This window comes from Carcharodon carcharias, chromosome 12 (assembly GCF_017639515.1).
Source record: "Carcharodon carcharias isolate sCarCar2 chromosome 12, sCarCar2.pri, whole genome shotgun sequence".
In the NCBI taxonomy this organism is placed as follows: Eukaryota; Metazoa; Chordata; class Chondrichthyes; order Lamniformes; family Lamnidae; genus Carcharodon; species Carcharodon carcharias.
Genome location: NC_054478.1, coordinates 98,751,737 through 98,776,061, shown reverse-complemented (window position 1 = coordinate 98,776,061; position 24,325 = coordinate 98,751,737). Strand labels below are relative to the sequence as shown.

The following is a 24,325-nucleotide window of genomic DNA, read 5'->3' as shown; positions in this document are numbered from 1 at the left end:
TTGCATGAAGAGCCAACAGTGCACATTTGGCACAATAGATTGATGTTTTGCTTTGCTGGTCAGAAACAGTTCTAATGTCAACCACTTGAGGACGGGACAGGGAAGAAGTGACCACTTGCTCCGCAAGTGGAATATGAGGAACAGCTCAAATTGTGACTGACCATTCAAGTCAGACCACATACTGAACTCCCACCCTAAGAGATCCATTTCTGGTGACATCTCACCCATTCACACTGCATCAACTGAAGCCGTTGAATGGATTGTTAACCTCGACATTGAACTATAACTGTTTCCCCAGCTATACAAAATATACACCAAATATAATCTGCCGTCTACAGAATACCATTAAACCATAATCTGTGATCAAACAAAGAAATGGTTTTGTTTTCACAACATTTGTCTTCTAACAATCTAAATGCTTAAAAGTAATTCATTTGCACTTCTTGATATGCAGACCTGAGCATGTTATAATTGCTCTTAAGCAATCTGTCAAACTTTCAGAAGTAATGACTAGTAGCCCAACTTGAAATTCATGTGAACTCATAAGCTAAATGTGCTTATTTGGAAAGGAGGAGGATATTTAGGAGTGAGCAGCAGAAAAAATGTTTCTGCCATTTCCTTGTGATTTATCTTTGCTGTCTTCTGGCTATTGTTGTTGGATTAAACACATCTATAGACTGTGTTTATATTATGAATGCAACATTTTAGTTGATTTGAGGATTATGAGTTGAGTTCTACAAAATTGCACAATTTCTTAGCTTGTTTTTTTCCAGCAACATCAGGCTTCCTTGGCTTTTGCATCTGAATTATTACTATAACTGTGGAATTTATGATCAGTTGGCATTTTGTCCTATTCCATTCTTAGATTCCCACATGACCATTTATGAATATTTATTTTTCAAAATAATGAAAGGTCATTTCAAAGTGTTTTTGCTACAGTTACCAGTGGGCAAATACATTGCCTGGTGAGGTAATGAATTTGATGGACCAGATTTAATCCTTAATTTGCACAGTTAGGGTAGTGGAGGTACTTCAATGGGTTGCAAAAAACTTTAACTGGACTCTGGAAGAATTGGGGAGGTTATTATCCTGTGATCCATATTGCAGAATCAGGCTAAGTTTTCATGTTGCTTCCCTTCCTTTTTCTTGCCTCCTTCATTCTTTCCTACCTCTATTCACCTCCCTCCATCATAATCCACTGAGTGAATGACTTGTAATCACGACCTAGGCTTACAAGTGAAAAGTAACCCCTGGGTGAGGTAGTGGAGATCTCCTATGTTTGTGGAACTGCCACCCAGCAGACCCATATATTCACAGGAGCAAACTGGGGTGGGGGTGGTGCAAGGTGTTCCAGTTTTAGTAATTTAAAGAAAGAACAAACATGCTAATGGCATTCCAATGCTAAATAATCAAGGCGCAAAAGAGGGGGAGGAAATAAATACAATAACTATAACTAGAGAAAAAGTGCTAGGGAAAGTAATCAGGCCAAAGGCCGATAAGTTCCCTGGGCCTGATGGGTTGCATCCTAGGATATTAAAGGAAGTAGCGACAGAGAAAGTGGATGTACTGGTAGTAATCTTCCAAGAATCCTTAGATTCTGGAACAGTCCAAGAGGAGTGGAAAACTGCCAATGTAACACCCTTAATCAAAAAGTGGGGGAGACAAGAAACAGGTAACTATAGGCCAGTTAGCTTAACATCTGTCATTGGGAAAATGTTAGAGTCTATTATAAAGGATGTAATAGCAGAGCATTCAGAATTACATAATCTAATCAAGCAGAGTCAGCATGGCTTCATGAAGGGGAAGTCATGCCTCACAAATTTATTAGAATTCTTTGAGGAGGTAACTAGCAGAATAGATAAAGGGCAACCAATAGATGTAATATATTTGGATTTCCAAAAGGTCTTTAATAGAGTACTGCAAGTAAGGCTACTTAATCAGATAAGCACCCATGGTGTCGGGGGTAGTATATCAGCATGAATGGAGGTTTGGCTAACTAATAGAAGACAGAGAGTTGGGATTTTGCCCAATTAATAGAAGATAGAGTTGCCATTTTCAGGATGGCAACCAGTAACTCATGGAGTGCCCCAGGGATGATTGCTGGGGCCTCAATTACTTACAATATAAATGATTTAGGTAAGGGAAGTGAATGTACTATCGCCAAATTTGCAGATGATACAAAAATAGGTGGGAAGGCAAGTGGTGAGGATGACACAAGGAGTCTACAAAGGGACATTGACAAGATAAGTGAATGGGCAAAAAAGATAGAATATAATGTGGGAAAATGTGAGGTTATGTACTTTGGCAGGAAGAGTAGAGGACCTGAATATTATTTAAATGGAGAAAGACTGCAGAAGGCTGCAGCACAGATGGATTTGGGAGTCCTAGTGCGTGATTTCCAAAAAGCTAACATACAAGTTCAACAGGGAATAGGGAAGGCAAATGGAATGTTGGCCTTTATTTCAAAGGGAATGGAGTATTAAAAAAGGGAAATCTTGCTAAAACTATACAAAGCACTAGTTAGACTACACTGAGAATACTGTGAACAGTTTTGGTCCCCTTATCTAAGGAGAGATGTATTGGTATTGGAGACAGTCCAGAGAAGGTTCACGCGGTTGATCCAGGGGATAGAGGGATTTTCTTATGAGGAGAGGTTGAGTAGGTTGGGCCTGTACTCATTGGAATTTAGAAGAATGAGAGGTGACCTTATTGGAACATATAAGATTCTTAGGGGGGCTTGACAGAGTAGATGCTGAGAGGTTGTTTCCCCTTGTGGGAGAGTCTTGGACCAGAGGGCATAATCTCAGAGTAAGGTGTCGCCCATTTAAAACAGAGATAAGGAGGAATTTCTTCTCTCAGAGGGTAGTCAATCTGTGGAATTCTTCACCACAGAGGGCTATAGAAGCTGAGTCGTTAAGTATATTCAAGGCGGAGATAGACAGTTTTTTAATCAATAAGGGAATCAAGGGTTATGGGGAAAATGCAGCAAAGTGGAGTTGAGGATTATCAGATCACCCATGATCTCATTGAATGGCAGAGCAGACTTGATGGGCCGAATGGCCAACTTCTGCTCCTACGTTTTATGGTCTTATGGTTATGGTTTGTTATATAGTGCCTTTCATGACCTCTGGAGTTCCAAAGCACTTTACAACCAATGAAGTGCTTTTCAAGTGTAGTTATCATTGTACAAAACATGAAAACCAATTTTCACAAAGCAAGGCCATAATCCTCAAATTGATAATGACCAGATAATCTGTTTTACTGATGTAGCTTGAGGGTTAATATTGGCCAGGACACCAGGGATAACTCCCCTGCCCTTCTTCACAATAGTGCCATGGGATCTTTTGTGCTTGTCTGAAAGAGAAAAAGGGGCCATGTTTTAATGACATCTCTGACAGTGCAGCACTCACTCAGTAAGTTCTGATTTTCTCAACTGTGTTCAGGATTCCTATCAGGTAAAGCAATGTAATGAAGCTCTACAAAATCCAACCAAGTCAACCCTACTTTTAAAGGTAGCTGATAACCAGATTGTATCAACAGCAGAAATAATGGCCCAGATTAATGGTTTTTTTTTTGCAATGAACTGTCAGCTTTCACTATCATTAGCCCTCTGGATTTTTCTGCAATGTCAGAATGTAGCACAAGTGCAGATTAATGTGAATATCAAGCTACTTTCTGCTATTCATTGCTCTGTGGATCCTCCCCCCCCGCCTTTTTATCGTCAACCATGGTCAAGTCCAGAGCTGGCAATCAGTGAAATCAATTGATCTGATTAGAACTTATATCAGCCTTAGAAACCACAATAATAGTTGAGCCTTGCTCAGTGAGGTGTAATTGTTTTTTAATGCCAATCTGAGCAAAAACTATCACCGAATAATCATTGCTCCCTAAAAGAATAGTGGAATGTTGTTAAATTTCTCCATTATGATTAATTACTAGTCTGTTAAACTAGATCATTTAAAATAATTAAAAAGATTTTTTATAAGTTTTGATATTTCATTTTCTACCTTAATGTCCTTTATTTTGCACTCTGAAAGCTTTTTTAAAAAAAGATCGGTTAATATAGCTTTACATTTTCTGGTTGGCTTTCTGTAGAAATTCTTTAATGTGATTGGTTGTTTGGGTGGCATTATGACATCATGGCAACTCGATGCTGTGAATCTCCATTAAATAACATTACAATCAGTTCCATGTCGGCGGATGTAAAGCTCTCACTACAGAGATGGCTAGATCTTTCAACACAGTTTTCTTTAAGGTAATTGACAAGCGCCGTCACTTCGCCTGATCACAAACTACTGCCATCGTCCACTATTTTTTGTAGTGATGTCACCTATTTTATTAAGTCACATCAGTTTCTCCAAGATCAAATGTGGTTGCCAACCGTCTGCATCAGAAAACATTTGATGGGATAAAAGCAAGCAGGAACACCCACTGGGAACTAGTTTTGTCCTTCCCCTCTCAATTTCCTGTAAGCTGACTGCTGATTTATTGGGATAATGGAATCCCTTCCACCTGGTAAACTGATACAATTGGCTGACATTTCCATCAGCTGTGCGATTTTGCTCTGTTTGCATGTCGATAGGGCAACTGAGTGTTGTAGTTTTGCAGCTGTACATTTTGTTTCATGCTTCTGCTGCTTAACAATCTCCTCAGTGGACCAGAAATTCAGTCAGTTGTGAGACATGGCTGCTCTACCAGCACTCAACAGCTGAGTCTCACCACTGCTGGAATTGCTGCTGGGTTGGAAAAACTATGGATATGTCAACTATGTCACCTCAGTTCGTCAGGATGACGGGTTAAGCAAGGTGTCCTGACTTAGCTGCCACTGAATTTGGAAGTGATGCCATTAAAAATCACCATAAATCTCCCCAGATTGAAGAAATAAAGCATCTGATAAAACTTGATGAGACCATACTGTGTAAAAAAAATTCCTCCCAGGCTTAAAAACATGAGAAAACAAGGGGGCTAATTTAAACTAAATTGACAGGGGGATGGGATCTCACAAAATAGTTCAGAGGGGCGAGAAGCTGAAACGGAATTAGAAGTTAAAATGCTGGTGAGTTTGGAAGGCAGAGGAAACATAAACTAGATAAGAAAGAAGTGAGTTTAGCAAGGCTAAATGGAATTTATTTTAAAGCAAGGAACCTGCGGAATAAGACAGATGAGCTGAGGGCACAGATAGGTACGTGAGAGTATGATATCATAGCTATGACCGAGACGTGGCTAAAAGAAGGGCAGGATTACTGGCTATTCCAGGTTATAGAGTATTTAGCTGAGATAGAGAGGAGGATAGAAGAGTGGGGGGGGGGGGGGTCGCGATATTGATCAAGGAGTCAATTATAGGAGTGAGGGGGGATGATATCTTGGAAGGACCATCAAATGAGGCAATTTGGGTAGAAGTAAGAAACACAAAAGGGGCAAACACGCTGTTGGGTGTGTACTAAACACCCTGAAACAGTCAGGGAGAGATAGAGGATCAAATATGCAATCAAATTTCAGAAGTGTAAGAATAATAAGGCAGTGATAGTTGCAGATTTTAACTACCCAAATATTAACTGGGATACTTTTAGTGTGCAAGGTAGGGAGGGAGCAAAATTCTTAAGTTGCATCCAGGAGCACACTTTAGCCAGTACATAAAAGCCCAACAAGGGAGGAGGCAGTTCTGGACCTAATATTCGGAAATGAGCCAAGGCAGCTGGAAGGCATATCAGTAGAGGAGCATTTTGGAGATAGCAACCATAATTGAATTAGATTTAGGATAGTTATGGAAAAGGATAAGGTTGGGCCAGGAATAAAAGTCCTAAACTGGGGATAGACTAATTTTACTAAGATGAGATACAATTTGGCCCAAGTGAACTGGAAGCAGCTATTTGTAGATAAAACTGTGCCAGAGCAGTGGGAGGTATTCAAGGAGGAAAGCGAGAGTACAGGGCAAAGGAGGAGACCAAGTCCGGATTACCCTGGATGTCAAGGGACATAAAGTTTAGGATTAAGAAAAAAGAGAAGCTTATGGCAGTTACCGAGTGTTCAATATGGCAGAGTCCCTAGAGGGGTATAAAAAGTGCAGGGGGAAATTAGAAAAGCTAAGACAGTGCATGAGAAAGCATTGGTGGGTAGAATAAAGGAAACACAAAGGTTTTTTTTTTAAATGTATAAAGAGTAAGAGAATAACCAAGAAAAGAGTAGGGCCAATTAGGGACCATAGAAGCAATCTGTGTGTGGACCCGGAAGACGTAGGTACAGTCCTCAACTTTGTGCCAGTCTTTACAATGGAAAAGGACGATGCAGGTATAGACATCAGGGTGGAGGACTGTGAAGTACTAGAGGAAATTAACATAGAGGGAGAGGAGGTACTAGCAGGATTAGCGGCCTTAAAAGTGGATAAATCCGCAGGCCCGGGTGAGATGTATCCCAGGCTGTTGAGGGAGGCAAGGGAAGAGATATCAGGGGCCCTGGCAGTAATTTTCAAATCTTCTCTGGCCACTGGTAAGGTGCCAGAGGACTGGAGGACTGCTAATGTTGCCCCATTATTAAAACGGGCGGAAGGAATAGACCAGGAAATTATAGGCTAGTCAGTCTAACCTTGGTTAAGGAGAAATTACCAGAAAGAATTCTGAGGGACAGAATATATCTGTACTTGGAGAGACATGGATTAATCAGGGATAGTCAGCATGGATTTGTTAAGGGAATATTGTGTTTGACAAATTTGATCGAATCTTTGAGGAGGTAACCAGGAGTGTCGATGAGGGTAATGCATTTGATGTGGTCTACATGGACTTCAGCAAAACTTTTGATAAGGTCCCTCATGGCAGACTGGTCAAGGAAGTAAGGGTCCATGGGATCCAAGGCAAAGTGGCATGTTGGATCCAAAATTAGCAGAGAGGCAGGAAACAGAGGTGATGGTAGAAGGATGTTTCTGTGATTGAAAGTCTGTTCCCAATGGGGTTCTGCAGGGCTTATTGCTGGGGCCTTTGCTGTTTGCATATATGATTGGGACTTAAATGTAGGGATATGATCAAGAAGTTCACAGATGACACGAAAATTGGCAGGGTGGTAAATAGTGAGGAGGATAGCCGTAAACTGCAGGAAGAAATCAATGGATTGTTGAGGTGGGCAGAGCAGTGGCAAATGGAATTCCACCTGGAAAAGCGTGAGGTAATGCACTTAGGGCGGGCTAATAAGACAATGGATTACACTATGAATGGTAGGACCCTGGAAAGTACTGAAGATCCATGGGACCCTGGTGTGCATATCAACAGATCCCTGAAGGTAACAGGGCAGGTATATAAGGTGGTTAAGAAGAAATAAGAGGATACTTGCCTTTATTAGCCAAGGCGTAGAATGCAAGAGCCTGGAGGTTTTGCTGGAACTGTATAAAATGCTGCTTGGGCTACACCTGGAGTACTACATGATGTTCTGGTCATCACATTATAGGAAGGATGTGATTGCACTGGAGAGGGTGCAGAGGAGATTTACCAGGGTGCTGCCTGAGCTGGAGGGTCTGTGCTATGAGGAAAGATTGGTTAGGCTGGGGTTGTTTTCCTTGGAGCCGCAAAGGTTGAGAGAGTTCTGTCGAAGGGTCATGAGGACTCGAAACGTCAACTCTTTTCTTCTCCGCCGATGCTGCCAGACCTGCTGAGTTTTTCCAGGTAATTCTGTTTTTGTTAAGGTTGAGAGGGGACCTGTTAGAGGTGTATAAGATTATGAGGGGCGTAGATAGGGTGGATAGGAAGGCACTTTTTCCATTAGTAGAGGGGTCAATAACTAGGGGGCATAGATTTAAGGTAAGAGGTAGAAGGCTAAGAGGAGAGTTGAGGAGAAATTCTTTCACCCAGAGGGTGATGGGAGTCTGGAACTCATTGCCTGAAAGGGTGGTTGAGTCAGAAACTCTCTTAACATTTAATAAGTATTTAGATATTCACTTATGTTGCCATAGCCTACAGGGCTATGGGCCAAGTGCTGGAAAATGGGATTAGTGTGGTCAGATCTTTGCTGACCGGCGCAGACATGATAGGTCAAATGGCCTCCTTCTGTGCTGTAAACGTCTGAATCTACATCAGAGCCAAGTCAAATTGTGATGCAAATATGTGTTACTGAGGGGGTGTTGCATTGTTAGAGGTGTTGAGATGTTACCAAAGTAAAAGGTGTCACAGCATCATTCAAAGAAGAGCAGTGTTCTGCCTGTGTTTTCATTGATATTCATCCCTTAATTAACATGACTGCAATCAGATTAACTGGTCGTTTATTCATTTGTTGTTTGTGGAACCTTGATGTATGCAAATTGGCTGCTGTCTTTGTCCAGACAACAAATGTGATTCCACTTCAAAAGTATATCACCATTTGCAAAGTTCTTTGATATGTTCTGAGGATATAAGGTACAAAGGACTCGAAACGTCAACTCTTTTCTTCTCCGCCGATGCTGCCAGACCTGCTGAGTTTTTCCAGGTAATTCTGTTTTTGTTTTGGATTTCCAGCATCCGCAGTTTTTTTGTTTTTATCTCTGATATAAGGTACTTCTTTAGTCATTAGCTTTCAGCTGTCGTGAAATTTATTTCCAGCATCCGCAGTTCTTTGCTTTTATCTCTGTGTGAAGTTGTGGGCATTGGTTTTGGTCTTCATGTCCTTGCACAAAGAAGTAGAAGGATGAAACAGGGTTCACAGCTCTACAGGATACTTGTGTATAAGGAGGACACTTGGGCTCACCTTAGGCTGCGATTTTCCAGCCCCACTGTGGCGGGACCTGCCGGGGGGATGCGGGAGGCTAGCCAAAAGTTGGGCGATCCTGGCGGCAGGCGGGGCCGGAAAGTCTTGCCCTTATTTTGTTGTTCCAGAAAGACTCTAGAGATTCTCCCTCTGCTTCTGCCATCCCCTCCCAAACTCTATGCCGCATTAAGTTGTTTCATCATCTAAGTGATTGCAGGGAGTTGACCTCTAAATGACAATCCATTACAAGGGTTGATCACTCTCTGCAAGAATTTCCTTACATCAATTCTAACTTTTGCTCTCACTTGTTTGAGCTTGTGGAAGTGTGGATCTGAACACTGAGTGATGATGCAATCATGCTTGGCTGGAATGATTCTCGTGGTCCTAGTTTTCAGGTTCCAATGAAAAATTGATCACTTGGTCAACCTGCTGGAGATCTCTTAGATTGCCTTCCTTGAAATGTATCAAAGCTGTAGTTGCTGCCTTCAGGAGGGGAAGGTTAAAGTTGCAAAAACAGTTAATATGTTGACTGCAGATTAAATAAATGTTTGATGTAGTACAGTAACATTCTTCATTCAAGGCCGCAGTTTGGTATTGCATTGTACTTATGGTCACCATTAATTACTATTTTCACTTTCTTTCCAGGGTGTTGGCTTGTCAGTGCATGGGCATTTCCGGGTTGCAACAGAGAAAACACTATTTGCTATGCCAGAAACAGGAATAGGTAAAATTGGGAATCTGTTCACCAAGTTTAATATGTTAAAGCTTTCTGAATGTTCATACATGTATTTTGATATTTTTATATAATTTTTTATGTACATTTTACCAAATTGAATGAAATTTGAAAACTTCAGAAGTGTTTATTTGTCACTTATAGTTCATGCAGGTGTATTCTTTTGTAAATGTGTTGTATTTATTCATCCAGGATAAGCCTGTTCTGTAAAGTGCTAGTTGAACTCTTGTGTTTTGTTCATGGGTACAGTGAGGAGTACTATGAGAAATTGGTAGAAGGGACATTGCTATATAAACCTCTAAATACATGGGCATTTAGGGTAGCTTCACCTAGGGTGGAACGTTTCCTCTGGATGTCAGTTGCTCAACATTGTGATTTGCCTGTGATTCCTCATGACTGCACCCTTGTGAATCAGTCACAAAATTTTGAGCTAAATTATCAAATAGGCTCACCATACATGGTCTATCGACACTGGATAGATCCTTTGTATAACACACCAGCTGCAGTCTTGGTTGTACCTATGTAAATGTTTGAAGGGCACAGGATGAGTTGAGAAGATTGTTATAAGAGCATATGGAATCCTTGACTTATAGAGACAAATGTCCCTGATACTTAGTGAGAAGGTGTGAGTGAGCGTGGTATTGGGGGTGGGAGGGGGTGGTGGGGGGTAGTGCAGAATGGGGTAGGGGGAAAGATCTGGTGAGGTGGAGGCCTTGTCAGTTTTAACCTAGGAGCATATCATAATTTTCTTCTTTCCTTTTCTGTCTGGAAGCCAGCCAGATTTGGCAGCCGGCCATCTTCCAGTGGGAAAAGCAGCAGCTGGAGGCTGGGAGAGCCTGTCCATGGTAAGGAAGGGAGGGAGGGATTGGGGCTTGGTGTGGGATGGGGAGAACCATTTAATGGTGAGGATGAAGAGACCCTGGCAATGCTGAGAGGAAAATTGATGCGCAAGGGAGTTGGCTAATTGCGACAGCAAACATAGGCTGTGATCAGGAGAGGGAGGCCAATGGCATTCCTGCTCCTCCTGGCCCACGAGTGATTTTAGAAGTGCTAACTTTCTGGAGCTCGTTACTTTTGCCTCTGTGTTGCTGGCCAGTTTCCTGAGCCCTGGGAAGTCAGGCCGTCAGCTGTTAAATTTAATCAGGCTCCCAACCGCACTGTGGGAACCTAATTTAAATGTGATAGTGAAGTGCTCCACCTCTCCAAAACAGTCATGCCACACAACCCACACAGCATACCACTATCACATATGTAAGGTACACTCGAGAAACCTGTGAATGATGACTTGTGTTTTGTGGTTTCATATTTTTCTCTAAAGTTTAAAACATCCAGTATTAGAATCTGAGCACACCCCATTTTATTTCACATTCTTTCATAAAAACTATGCTCATTAAAATAAGCCAAAATTTCTGCAATGCAATATGCAATATATTTAATTCTATCTCTTAATCATTATCAACAAAGAAGAATTCTACAAGCCTCATAAATAAATGCTTATGTCTGACAATTTTTCCAGTTGTGAATGGAAATGGGTATCGAGCAGCTTTTGGTTCATTATACGTATGATTTCTCTGCATTTATGGACTCGAGCATTAACAAAAGCTCATTTGATTTTGCTGCATGACTCATTTTAATCAAGTTGTCAGCTTCTTCTTGGTTCTGACCCTTCCTCAACTACAGTTTTCAATGGTTCTTTGACTTTATAACATTGGCTGTCCTGGTTTGAACTTGCTGGAGAGTTTTCCTCAAAATATGAAATCAAAAGTTTTAGCATATACAGCTTAATGCTTTTGTTTTACAACGTTGTTTCTCCTAATACAAGCTTGGCAGTCTTTGGTGCTTCAACTAGAAAGCTACTTGTAACTGGGAATCTTTCATTTGGCATTTGAATTCCAAATATTATATAATACCATTAACCTCATAGGTCAGGGCTTCCCAACTTAATTTATTGTGTATCCAATTTCAGCATACAGGTTTAATATTTTAACCCTTTAGGTGCCCAAAGATTGTGTAAACTTTACATATTCTAATACACATATACAACTTAAACAATGCTCTAGTAGTGCTATTCAGCATTAATTTGATGGATGAGGTTGCTTGTTAGAGCATGGGTGCATGATGTTAGGAGTGTTTGGTGATAGTTTGAGATGTTTTCTGCGCAAAGACACTGACAACACTTTGGTATCATTCCACTGAGTGAAAATACACTTTCACAAAGGTAACTTCCAACAAACTTTATCGAAACCTTGATGGGCCAGACTGACAATTCAGGGAACTCTGTTCGCATTTGGACTAAAAACACTCCCAGTTACTTTTGTTGGAACTCAATCTTGAGGGCCCCATCTGTTGAGACTTCCAGAATGTTCCTTTGTTCTTTTATTGACAAGTCTTTCTGTATAGGTACTGCAGAAAAATTTACAAAAGGGTAGCAGACCCAGCTCTTAGTATTTCCCATTGAGGGAAAGTTCTCACATAATTGCCTCATCAGTTCAGTGAGATGTTGCTTGATGTCTCCTTTTAACACTGTCCTGCAACCATAGTTCATTCGTTATCAGGAATTGATGCACATTTGGGAAAATTTCATTGTTGTTTTCCTTCACAAAGCATACCCAGAATTCCAGTTTTTTTATCATTGACTCAATTTTGTCTTGAACATTGAAGATGGTTGCTCTGAGCCCTTGAAGGCCAGTGAATATATCTGACAAGTAGCCCAGCCGTGAGAGCAAGGCCATGCCATAGTCAGTGAGAGAGTGGGAATGGCTAGCCTGTAAAGTATAACTTGATCTCGGAGTGAAATTCAAAGCCATTGACAGCCATTGAACCTCCGTGTGGAGCAATTAATTAGTGTGCTTGCTCCCCATTTCCTAGGCAGAGTGGAGAATTTTGGACTTTTGTAAAGTTTACTATCCTCATAGTCTTGTCTGCCATTCCCACTCTCTCACTGACTATGGTATGGCCTTGCTCTGACGGCTGGGCTACTTGTCAGATATGTTCACTGGCCTTCAAGGGCTCAGAACAACCATCTTCAATGTTCAAGACAAAATTGAGTCAATGATTAAAAAAAACTGGAATTCTCCTTCAAGTTGATGGACATGCTTTTGGAAGTTAAAAGCAAAAAACTACGGATGCTGGAAATCCAAAACAAAAACAAAGTCGAAGAGTCATGAGGACTCGAAACGTCAACTCTTTTCTTCTCCGCTGATGCTGCCAGACCTGAGTTTTTCCAGGTAATTCTGTTTTTGTTTTACAAAAACAAAAATACCTGGAAAAACTCAGCAGGTCTGGCAGCATCTATGGAGAGGTGCACGGTTAACGTTTCGAGTCTGAATGACCCTTCAACTGAACAAAGTAAAAATAGAAGAGAGGTGAAATATAAGCTGGTTTAAGGGGGGGGTGGGACAATAGAGCTGGATGGAGGGCCAGTGATAGATGGAGATAACCAAAAGATGTCACAGACAAAGGACAAAGAGGTGTTGAAGGTGGTGATATTATCTGAGGAATGTGCTAATTAAGGGTAGAAAGCAGGACAAGCAAGGTGCAGATAGCCCTAGTGAGGGTTGGGTGAAGGAATCAAAAAAGGCTAAAAGGTAGAGATAAAACAATGGATGGAAATACATTTAAAATAATGGAAGTAGGTGGGAAAAGAAAAATCTATATAAATTATTGGAAAAAAAGTGGGGGGAAATCGGAAAGGGGGTGGGGATGGAGGAGAGAGTTCATGATCTACAATTGTTGAACTCGATATTCAGTCCGGAAGGCTGTAAAGTGCCTAGTCGGAAGATGAGGTGCTGTTCCTCCAGTTTGCGTTGAGCTTCACTGGAACAATGCAGCAAGCCAAGGACAGACATGTGGGCGTGAGAGCAGGGTGGAGTGTTGAAATGGTAAGCGACAGGGAGGTCAGGGTAATGCTTGCGGACAGACCAAAGGTGTTCTGCAAAGCGGTCACCCAGTCTGCATTTGGTCTCTCCAATGTAGAGGAAATCGCATTGGGAGCAATGAATGCAGTAGACAAAAGTGTTTGTTTATCTACTTATAATGCAGTGCATTCAAATGTGCATCACTGTTCCACCATGCCTTGCAGTCATTGATTTTGCTCCAGCGGGGCAGATAGCAATACATTATGACCAGACATGTCATGCTGAATCATTAAACTGTTGAGCAACTGAAAAATCTCCTTTGATATTCTGGTAGGCAATGAATGACGAAACAAAATGTCCTCCTCCACTGCACCTACATAAATGTACTGCAGATACAATAAAAAACTCACTAAGTATGATGTTCAAGGGTCTCAGTGTTACAATCAGCAGCAATAGAGCACAAACTGTATTGCTCGCTGTTAGCTGCACACGTGTCTACTTGAAAAAAATTGGTGTTATTCATGTTTTGTTTCCAAGTGCTGTGCAGAAAAAATGAATTTAGGCTGTTAAATGGCAGCCTTCACCATATAACATGCACTGCGGCTGAGAATACTCACTGACTCCAGTCTAATATGTCCTATTTTGATATACTTTATTCCATATTTCCACCTCTTTGATATAAATCCTGTTTTGCGCCTGGTGTCAACATTTTGCATCACAGGCTGAGATTCAGATGTTGAGTCATTAGTCATTGTCTCTCCAGTGATTTCAGCAAATACATTGACACTGGCAAGACAAATGTTAGTACTTCACTTCTCATCACTGATGGTTTGTGTGTTTTTCTTAACTCTACCTATCTTTAGTAATCTTTCTATTTTTCAGTGTTGTACCCAGGCAGATAAAGTTTGACGTATAGAACCAGAAATTGGAGGTGAATCTTCTGTATGTCGTCATCTCGGGTATCATATGTTTGCAGTTATACTTATTGTGTCAGCCCTGGCTCAGTTGATAGTACTTTTGCCTCTGAGTCAGAAAGCTGTGGGTTCAAGCCCCACCCCAAGACCTGACTACAAAAATCAAGGCTGAATGAGCGAATGCTGCCCTGTCAAAGGTAACATTTTTCAATGAGAAGTTAAACTGAGGCCTCGCTTGTCCCCTCACGTGGACATAAACGAATCCATGGCACAATTTCAAAGAAAACCACCATGTTCAGATTTTGATGGAAGCGCATGGCCTGCACATGGGTGTGTGGTAGAACAGGCACATGGGAGGCGTATACACTGCAGGGATGCAACAATGACCAGCCCAGGGAAATAGATAGGCCTCATGAAAGGTAGAACGGTGCAGAGGGGATTATTATGCAAAGGTGCCACTGGGTTGTGGACAAAGTGGTCAGTAAACACTCAGGAAGCACGTGGGATCATCACCCTGCTGGCATTGTGGTGGCAAAAGAGGTAGGGGGCATGGCTTCCAAGAATAATTGGCAGGTCACCTGAACTCAAGGAAGGCTGCAGCTGGGAATAGGAGTGAGATTCTCAGATTTTTGGCCCAGTGACGATGAGAAGCAACATCCTCCACAGGAAGGGCACAGCCCTGGCATCAGGAGGGCAGAGGAAATGGCAGGAAGGACATGGAGGCTACATCCTCAACATAGGCTCTAGTGCTGAAGACACAACTACCTTGAGATGACTGAGAACTAGAGACTGTGGCTCTCCAGCCAGATGATCACAGAAATTTGTACCTTCATTGAGGAAGACTTAGCACCTCACAGACCTGTTCACCTTGCCCTGCTAGTAGCCTTCAAAGTCATTGTGGCTTTGAACTTCTTGGCCTCATGCTCCTTCCAAGGATCAGCTGGAGATCTTGGTGGTGACTGAAATGGATGCACACTGCATCTTGCAGGCTACTGATGTCCTTTTTGCAAAAACTGGGCAGTACATTCAATTTGAGACAGATGGTGTCTTGCAAGCAAAAAGGGCTTTGGGTTCCGCCTCCATGGATGGATTCCCCAGGTGCGTGACATTATCAATTTGCACCAATGTAGCCATCAAAGCACCAACTGAGTGCCCGCTGAGATTCATCAACAGGAAGGGGTTCCACTCCCTCAACATTCAGCTGATCTGCAACAACAGCAAGAGCTCTATACATAGGCACTTACATGGGTCCTAGTCTTTCTGTGGGATATATGGAACTTTCCTTGTTCCAGTCCTACTCAAGCCCTCTCCTCCAACTCTTTTTCCGGTACATTGATGACTTTATCAGTGCCGTTTCTTGCTCTTGCCCAGAAATGGAAAATGTGATCAACGTTGCTTCCAATTTTCACCTCTCTCACCTTCATCTCTCACCTTCACATCGTCCATTCCCGACACTTCCCTTCCCTTTCTCAACTTCTCTGTCTGCATTTCTGGGGATAGACAGTTTTCAGTGGAGATGGTGGCATTGTGGTAATGTCACTGGACTAGTAATCTAGAAACCCAGGTTAATGATCTGGGACACTGGTTCAACTCCTGCCATGGCAGCTGATGGAATTTGAATTCAGTTAATAAAAATCAGGACTTGAAAGCTAATCCCAATAATGCTATCATCGATTGTTGTAAAAACCATCTGGTTCACTAATATCCTTTACGGAAGGAAATCTGCCATCCTTACCTGGTCTGACCTACATGTGACTCCAGACCCAACACAATGTGACTCTTAACTTCCCTCTGGCCCAGCAAGCCACTCATTTCAAGAACAAATAGGGCTGTCAATAAATTCTGCCCTTGCCAGTGATGCTCACATTCCATGAAAGAAAAAAGAAAAAATAATTCATTACAATCCCACCGCGTCACACAGCTACCTTGTCTACACTTCCTCATGCCTCCTATAAGGAGTTTTTTCCATCTCTGTCGCATCTCTTCCGATAATGCTACCTTCCACAACAGTGTTTCTGATGTGTCTTTCTTTTTCTTCAACCGAGGATTCCCATCCAGCATGGTTGACAGGGCACTCCGCCATGTCTGATCTATTTCCTGCACTTCTGCTCTCATTCCTTCCTCTCCCTTCCAGAAACATGCTAGGAATCTCATTGTCCTCAATTTCCATCCCACCAGCCTTCCCATTTAAAGGATTATCCTCTGCCATTTCCATCGCTCCCAGCATGATGCCACCGCCAAACACATCTTCCCCCATTCTCCTGTCAGCAATCCGAAGGGACTGTTCCCTCTGCAACACCCTGGTCCACTCCTCAATCAGCCTCAACACTTCATCCCTTTCCCACAGCATATTCTCATGCAATTGCAGGAAGAGTAACACCTGTCCTTTTACCTCCTCGCTCCTCAACGTCCAAGGCCCCAAACACTCCTTCCAGGTGAAGCAGCGATTTACGTGTACTTTTTTCAAATTAGTATGCTATATTCACAATGCAGTCTCCTCTATATTGGGGAGACCAAATGCAGTTTGGTTGATTTCTTTGAGGAACATCTCCACTTAGTCTGCAAGCATGATCCTGAGTTTCCAGTGGCTTGCCATTTTAATTCACCACCTTGCTCTCACGCTAACATTTCTATCCTTGACTTCCTGCAAAGTTCCAGGGAAGCCCAACTCAAGCTCGAGGAACAGCAACTTCTCTTCAGATTACGGCCTTCTGGACTCAACACTGAGCTCAAAAATTTCAGACCATGAACTCTTGCCCCCATTTTGATTTTTTTTTGCCATGTGCTGGTCTGAATCATGTTTTTGCTTTCGCTCACAACTGTTCATGATGCTGGCATTTACACTTGCTCTGGACAAATGTTTTGTCTCTTTACTAAACCACTACCACTCCCTTAGCCGTTTGTTCCATGACATCCTTGCCATTTAATCTTTTCCCCCCTCTCCACACCAATCTAGACCTTTCCTCTTGCTCTTCTTCCCCCTTCCTCCTTTCAACAGCATAGAACCCATTACATTTCTACCCTCCTTCAGTTCTGATTAGGCCATGTTTGACTCAACATTACCTGTTTCTTTCTCCACCGATGCTGCCAGACCTGCTGAGTACTTCTAGCACTTTGTTTTTATTTTATGAAATAAGTGACTGCCCATTTAAAATGTGATGTCTTAAGTGATGTGCATTTTTAAATGAGGAGTCTTGTGTTAAGGTCAAAAAGTCAAGATTATGAAATAATGTGTGGGGTCTTGCAGCTCTTTGGAATTTTAGTCTCAAATAACATAGAGGAAGGGTTTCTGTATTTTAGTAGGCAAAGCTGCTGTTCCAACTAGGACTTTGCTAAACCAGTTAATACCAATGTGTAAAATGAAGCATAATCTAAAGTTCTACCTAGTTAAATAGTTTTACTGCTCCACAAGATTGTTGAATTCAACTACATGAATATACTTCAGCTTCTCTTCCGTTGTTAACAGAGGAGTCTATAATGCCAAATGTTTAATGATGCTGTTCCACCCCATTAAAAGACACCCTAGGATATGGGGAGCCAGTCTGTATCACAGCACAGGCTGCAGGCTTCTGTTAAAAATCTATATTCTATATTTAGGTACAGCTTCGGTATTTAGACTCAACCCAGAAATGAACTCTTAAATTGTGCTGTTTAAAAGGCATCCGTTAGAGCACCTGCGTTATAGAGCACACATTGTGAAACCATTAGATCATCTGAACACTTTTGCGCTTTAGCAATTATCAAAAAAGTCACTTTAACTCAAAAGTCACTTTATCCTCCCCAGATATAAAAACAAAAAACTGCGGATGCTGGAAATCCAAAACAAAAACAGAATTACCTGGAAAAACTCAGCAGGTCTGGCAGCATCGGCGGAGAAGAAAAGAGTTGACGTTTCAAGTCCTCATGACCCTTGGGTCAAGGGTCATGAGGACTCGAAACGTCAACTCTTTTTCTTCTCCGCCGATGCTGCCTGACCTGCTGAGTTTTTCCAGGTAATTCTGTTTTTGTTTCCAATCCTCCCCATGTCACTGCAGGCGATTGGTCTTTTCAAAATGGAAGTTATTGAAATTCCCACTGATAGCTATGCTATATGCACATGTTATAAATGGCAGGATTAATAATGTCTATTATTAGCCTATGTTTGACTATAGTCAGGGTTTAATGTATTTGTAATACATTCTATTTCTTAATAACTAACAAATTTTCAGTAATTAGAGAGTTAATCCAAAGCGTGAATTTCATAATTTTAACAACTGCCCTCAGTTACAGTATGACAGTTCCTGTGTGGTTTTAGTTTTCTAAACATATTTGAAGATGTCCTTTCTAGGTATCTTTTTTAATTGTTAGAATTAGTATGCAATGGTGAAGTTTTGTAAAATAGGGCAGGATTTTTAGTTCGGTGGGTGCCCGCAATTGGTGGGCCGGGAAACGGCTAGGGAACAGACCCCTGACCACAATCGTTCCCCGACCATGATTTCATGCTAGCTGGCCAATTAATGGCCAGCGTGAAAGGCACAGCGCTGCTGGGGTGGGGTCAGGAGGAGGGCGAGCGTTGAAGTCAGCGCAGGCATGGGAGAGCGCAAAATGAAAGCTCCCTGAAGACAAGAGAGCTGCCTCAGGGAGCTGAAGAATTTAAATGCCGAAAATAAAGATTTTGAAAAGCAGGAAAAAATGCCCATGATTCAGAATCAGTCACTGGAATATATGTCAGATGAAAATTCTGTGCAAACTTTAAAATTTTTAAAAAATTAATATTGGGAACCTCATCCTGCCCTTGGATGAGGTTTCCTCAAAAAGGCAAAGGCTGCCTGGCCGATTCGCCTGCCCGCCAACCGTTATATTAGACAAGCAGCGGAAATCACTGTTGATTAGTATTTAACAGGCCTCTTAATTGTTGGTGGGCGCGCTGCCGACACTCATGCACGCCCGCCGACCAAAATATCGCACAAATGCGCGATGATATTGGGATGCTCGCCCGACATCACCACACGCTATTTCACGCTCGAGTCTGTCAGGTGCAGGCCCGCACGCCAAGCGAAAAATTCCACCCATAAAGTAAAAACAAAATGCTGGAAATACTCAGGTGTGGCAGTATCTGTGGAGAGAGAAATGGAGTTAACATTTCAGGTCAATAACCTTTCATTATGACATGCAATGCAGATCTCTATACCTAATAATTTATCAAGTAAAATATAATTTCTAAATCCTCATTGCCACCCTCTGCATTAATTAGAAGGAGCTCCAAATCCATCCAGGGAGGAGGAGGGGATAAAGTGAAGAAAAAAGTGAATTTACTAAAATTCTGAATTAAATTCCAACTTCTTCATCATCGTCTTTATTTGTTTTGGAAAAGCTTTAGCAGTGATATATCTTTCTTAATTTCTGTTTTATGAAGCATTTTATTTGTTATTGTATTTATTTGGATTTCCTTTTCTTTTGCTGTGGATAACCATGATAGCGGACACAGCAAAATCTTGTCAGAGCTATACATTTTAAAATCTGAAAGAATGGACTCCAGATGTTACTGAGAAAAGAATCTGAAAGCACCGGGAAAGAATTTTGAAAAGAATTGCCAGGGAATGAAGAACAAAGAAAAGTGAAGCCAAAACATTCCTCACTTTAAATGTGCAGCACATTTCCCAGGAGCAAAGTCCTGATATGCACCTGGAGATGGACTAAATGCATCAAACTAGGATTAACATTAATACAAACTTGCCTTTTAAGGCATGGAAGAATATAGAACAGTGGAATGTATTCTGTAATCCTCCTGTACGTAATAGTAGTTGAATGTAAACTATTAGCATTCGAAAAAGAAAGCATTGGGGGAGTGGTCATGTTAGGGTAATGAATGGGCACTTACCCCTAACCTTTGTTGTGGCCACAGCTGGTGTTAATTGCTGCGCAAACCAAACCCAAGAGGGAAACTTCACTCTTGGGCCGTAACTTTTTTTTGTAACCTGAAACTGAGAGAAAGATATACTGATCTCGGCATTAAGAGGTCCAGTAACATTTTTGGGGTTTAAAAAATTAAAAGGAAAAGTTTTATTAACAAAAATAAAAGAGAACTTAAGCACACAAGATTACAATTATACAATTAAAATTAATCTTACAAAACATTCCCCTAAAAACACCCTACCTGGTCAAACCCAAAAGTAAACACCTAGGCAACACTCACTTATAGATGTTTAAATATGAAATCCAGTAATATTGCACAAGGAGAACTGCTGTAGCTTCAATACAGGTGTACCACATGACCTTTCCTTTCCCTCTTCCACTCGGTGATATAACTCACTTCAGAATAAAACTGCTTGCTGCAGCTCAAGACTTTTCTGGCTTGATTGGATGGGTGATTCAAACTGCATCCTCCTCCAGCCCAGTGCTCCAGCTATCTCAACAGCTCAAACAGTTCCAGCTATCTCCAGCCATCTCTAGCTCTCTTTCCAGCTCAACAGCTATCCACAGTAACTCTAATATACATTTTCCCCTTTCATCTCAGTCCCATTGTTCTCACACTCCTCTTTGAAACTCAGATCCTTCCAAATATAAGACATTTCATGTTTCCATCTTGCCTTTGCTTTTGGGTCAATAAAATATCATATCCCCATTACTTGTTTATCTATGAACTCCTGCAAGATGCAAACACTTTCCTTGGCACTTCTGACTCTCTATTGATATTCAAACAAACTCTCAACTTATCTAAAAATTCAAATGGTTAGATCTAACCTATTTACTTGTACCTCAACTGAACACCTCTATCCTTTTCACGTTTCCAAACCCCCAGACAACCTGGCTCCTATCAAACTCTGCCCAACTTATTTAAATTACACACACACACACAGACATCCAGCCTTCTTTACACAATAAAATATTCTCCCAAAATTTTAAAAAAATATCCAGTCTCACACTTTCTGTACATAACATAGCCATGCTGGGCACCACCATTTTAATTGTCAATTGTTAAGTCTTTCCTTGTCTTGATAGGTAAGCTTACAAAATCAGCTGGTATAGATATTTGAGATTGAGGCATGTTTGTTGGCAATAACTCCAGCATAGAGATTGATGTGTTATGAAATGGAAAAGCTTACATAGAATATCAACAATTTCACAGAACGGCTAGCTCCAGTACTTTTTGTTGCAGACTTAAAACATGGTATTCCTGTGATAACAATGAAGATCTAAAATATTTTTAATATTAACATATTATAGTGATGAGGGTTTGTAGAATATTGTGCAAGTCTGATCTTCCAGTTCAGTGTACATTCTCTAACGTTTCGCCAGTTACAGAATTTATAAGACAAAAAATACAATATTTTTTAAAACAAACTAAAAGCTGTGTGAGATTAAATGTTGTATTTTTAATGGTGCTATGCTGAGAACAGGTAGCTCAATTTGTAATATTTCCGATTCACTACCGCACTGAGCAAATATATAACGAAAGCAAAATATTGTTACACTTTTTCTTGGAAAGCACATTTTCAGAACTATTTTCATGATTAAATAGAGAATGTTTGTTGAGCTGACCTATTTATTACATTCCAAATTTAGTTGGTGCTTTTAATTTCCAAGTTAATGTAATTATTCCAAAACAAAGCCAGTGCCACCATAATATTTTGTTTCAGTTCCAATAATGATGTGGATCATAGGAAGTGTTAAATTCTGGAACTGTCCATTTCAGTGTCATTGGCACCTCTATTGGCACTGGGAATGGCCATGATCCAGAATTCACTTCTTAAACCCCTATGGCTCTTCACCTCTTTCTATTCATTTCAAGACCTTCCTTATAATCTACCTCTGTCTAAGCTTTTGATCATCTATCCTAATATCTTCTTTGAAATGGTGTTTATCTTTTTATTATGCTTCTGTAAGATCTGTTGGAAGGCTTTTCTTTGTTAAAGTCGATTATATAACTGCAATAATTTTGTTAGTCATCACCTTTGTCTATATTTTTCACTGGTTCTGCATCCCAGACCTTCATTTCCTAAGAACATAAGAAATAGGAGCAGGAGTAGGCCATACCTCCCCTCAAGCCTGCTCAGCCATTCAAGAAGATTATGGCTGATCTGACCTTAGCCTTAACTCCACTTTCCTGCCTGTTACCCATAACTCTTGACACCCCTATTGTTCAAAAACCTGTGTTTCTCAGCATCCACTGCTCTCCGGCATAGACAACTCCAAAGATTCATGATCCTCTGAGAGAAGAAATTCTTCCTCATCTCCATCTTAAATTAGAGACCTCTTATTCTGAAACTATGCCCCCTGTTATGATCCCAGCTGATGTTACAACTGGACATGCCTGATCTCAGGGTGGAACCCGACTTGATGGATCTTAACTTTTATTTGTTTGCTTAGATATGTGGAGAGTGGCTACTGAACAGAGTCACCGGAGTCAGCTAAGGAACTTTCACCAAAAGAATAAAACATTTATTAAACAAGAAAAGATGAATTAAATTGCAATACACCATCACTCACAGCTATACCCATAGATTTGTAAAGATAACACAAGTCACAAAAGCTATCTTATACTCTAATGTTTACAGTAAGTACACAGTCCATGTACCAATAGGCAACCTGTGGTCAGACACACCACATACTGAAACCAAATGACAGATGTCATCCCAAACAGATCTCTCCTCAACTTCCCTTAGACGCTTGCCACACCGTGAGCCAACCAGTCTCACTGAACTCCGTCTTTCACACGAGGCCGTCCAATCTCCACCCTCGAAGGACTTGCCTTGGAATCTTCTCCCACACGACGCTTTCCCACAGACCCCATCTGCAAGGGTCCACCTCCAGGGTTTTGAATTCTCCTTCTAATGTTCCTCTTAGCTGGGGTCACTACATGTATTTAAGCTCTCTTCACGCACTCTCTCTCACCGACTCAGCCATTAACAGTACACCTCAACTCTTTGCTATGGGCATGTGAAGCTACAGAACTTTAGCCATCTCTTTGGAACTTCTGGCTTCTCAAAAGCCTTTATCTCTTTAAGTTTGGAGCCTTTCTCTGCTCCTCACTCTTAACCCCACTTTCAAGACCTTTTCCAGGTTCCTGTCCTTCCTTTGACTGGAAGGTGGTCATGGGACTTTCTCCTGTTCCACTCCCCTGGACTGGGGACTTCCTTCTTTAGCTTGGAACCTGTCCCTTTGCTCCAGTCTTCTGGCAGCTACTTTCAACCAGCTACTTTCAACCAGCTTTAGCTCAAACAAATTCCAAATCAAACTGCTGTTTCTGGTTTGTTCTGATTGTCTGTGGGAGGGACCTGCCTCTCTCGACCCCTGTTGCTAGGCAACAGCCCAGGTTTTCTATTCTTGTCAAAAACAGAATTACCTGGAAAAACTCAGCAGGTCTGGCAGCATCGGCGGAGAAGAAAAGAGTTGACGTTTCGAGTCCTCATGACCCTTCGACAGAACTTGAGTTCGAGTCCAAGAAAGAGTTGAAATATAAGCGTGTCTGTTTAACTTCTCTTACAGTTGTAAACTCTCATTAGAAACGTAGGCACCTTTTTCAGTGAAACTAAAACTCAACTTGACCTTTTCTTAACACACAGATACAGAAATACAAATCAAATTTAAACATTAAAGCTAAAACTCATTCCTAAAACTCACAAACTACAAATATAACTTACTTAAACTATCTCTAGTTCCTAACACTCCTAAATCTATCTAGATTCCCCCCATGCAGGGCAACATCCCCATTGCATCCACCCTGTCAACCCCCATCAGTATCTGATATGTTTCAATAAGATTACCTCTCATCCTTCTAAACTCCAATGAGTGTAGACCCAACCTGCTCAACCTTTCCTCTTAAGACAACCCCTTCATACCAGAAATAAAACTGTATGTAGTACTCTAGGTGTGGTCTCACCAACATCCTGTACAGTTGTAGTAATTCTGGACTCCATCCCCCTTGCAATAAAGGCCTACCTGCCAATCACCTTCCTAATTACTTGCTATACTTGTAACTCTTTCGAGTACAAACCCGTTTCCATCTGTTTCAGATGAAGTTACATTGTTTCGCCACTGAGAGATTTGAACTCTTGATCTTGGGGTTACAAACCCAGTACCATAACCATTTGGCTAGGCTATACTTGTATGTTAACCTTTTGTGTTTCATGTACAAG

At 41.3% G+C, this 24,325-nt stretch overlaps 1 protein-coding gene across 3 annotated transcripts in view; it reads left to right on the top strand.

The window, feature by feature from the left end:
* Positions 1 to 24,325, top strand: part of hibch (3-hydroxyisobutyryl-CoA hydrolase) — a 187,105-nt gene that overhangs the window by 78,784 nt on the left and 83,996 nt on the right. For all 3 annotated transcript variants that reach the window (XM_041200215.1, XM_041200216.1, XM_041200214.1), the window contains one exon: positions 9,349 to 9,427. In XM_041200215.1, coding sequence (XP_041056149.1) covers positions 9,349 to 9,427 — 79 coding nt within the window. The remainder of the gene's footprint in view (positions 1 to 9,348; positions 9,428 to 24,325) is intronic.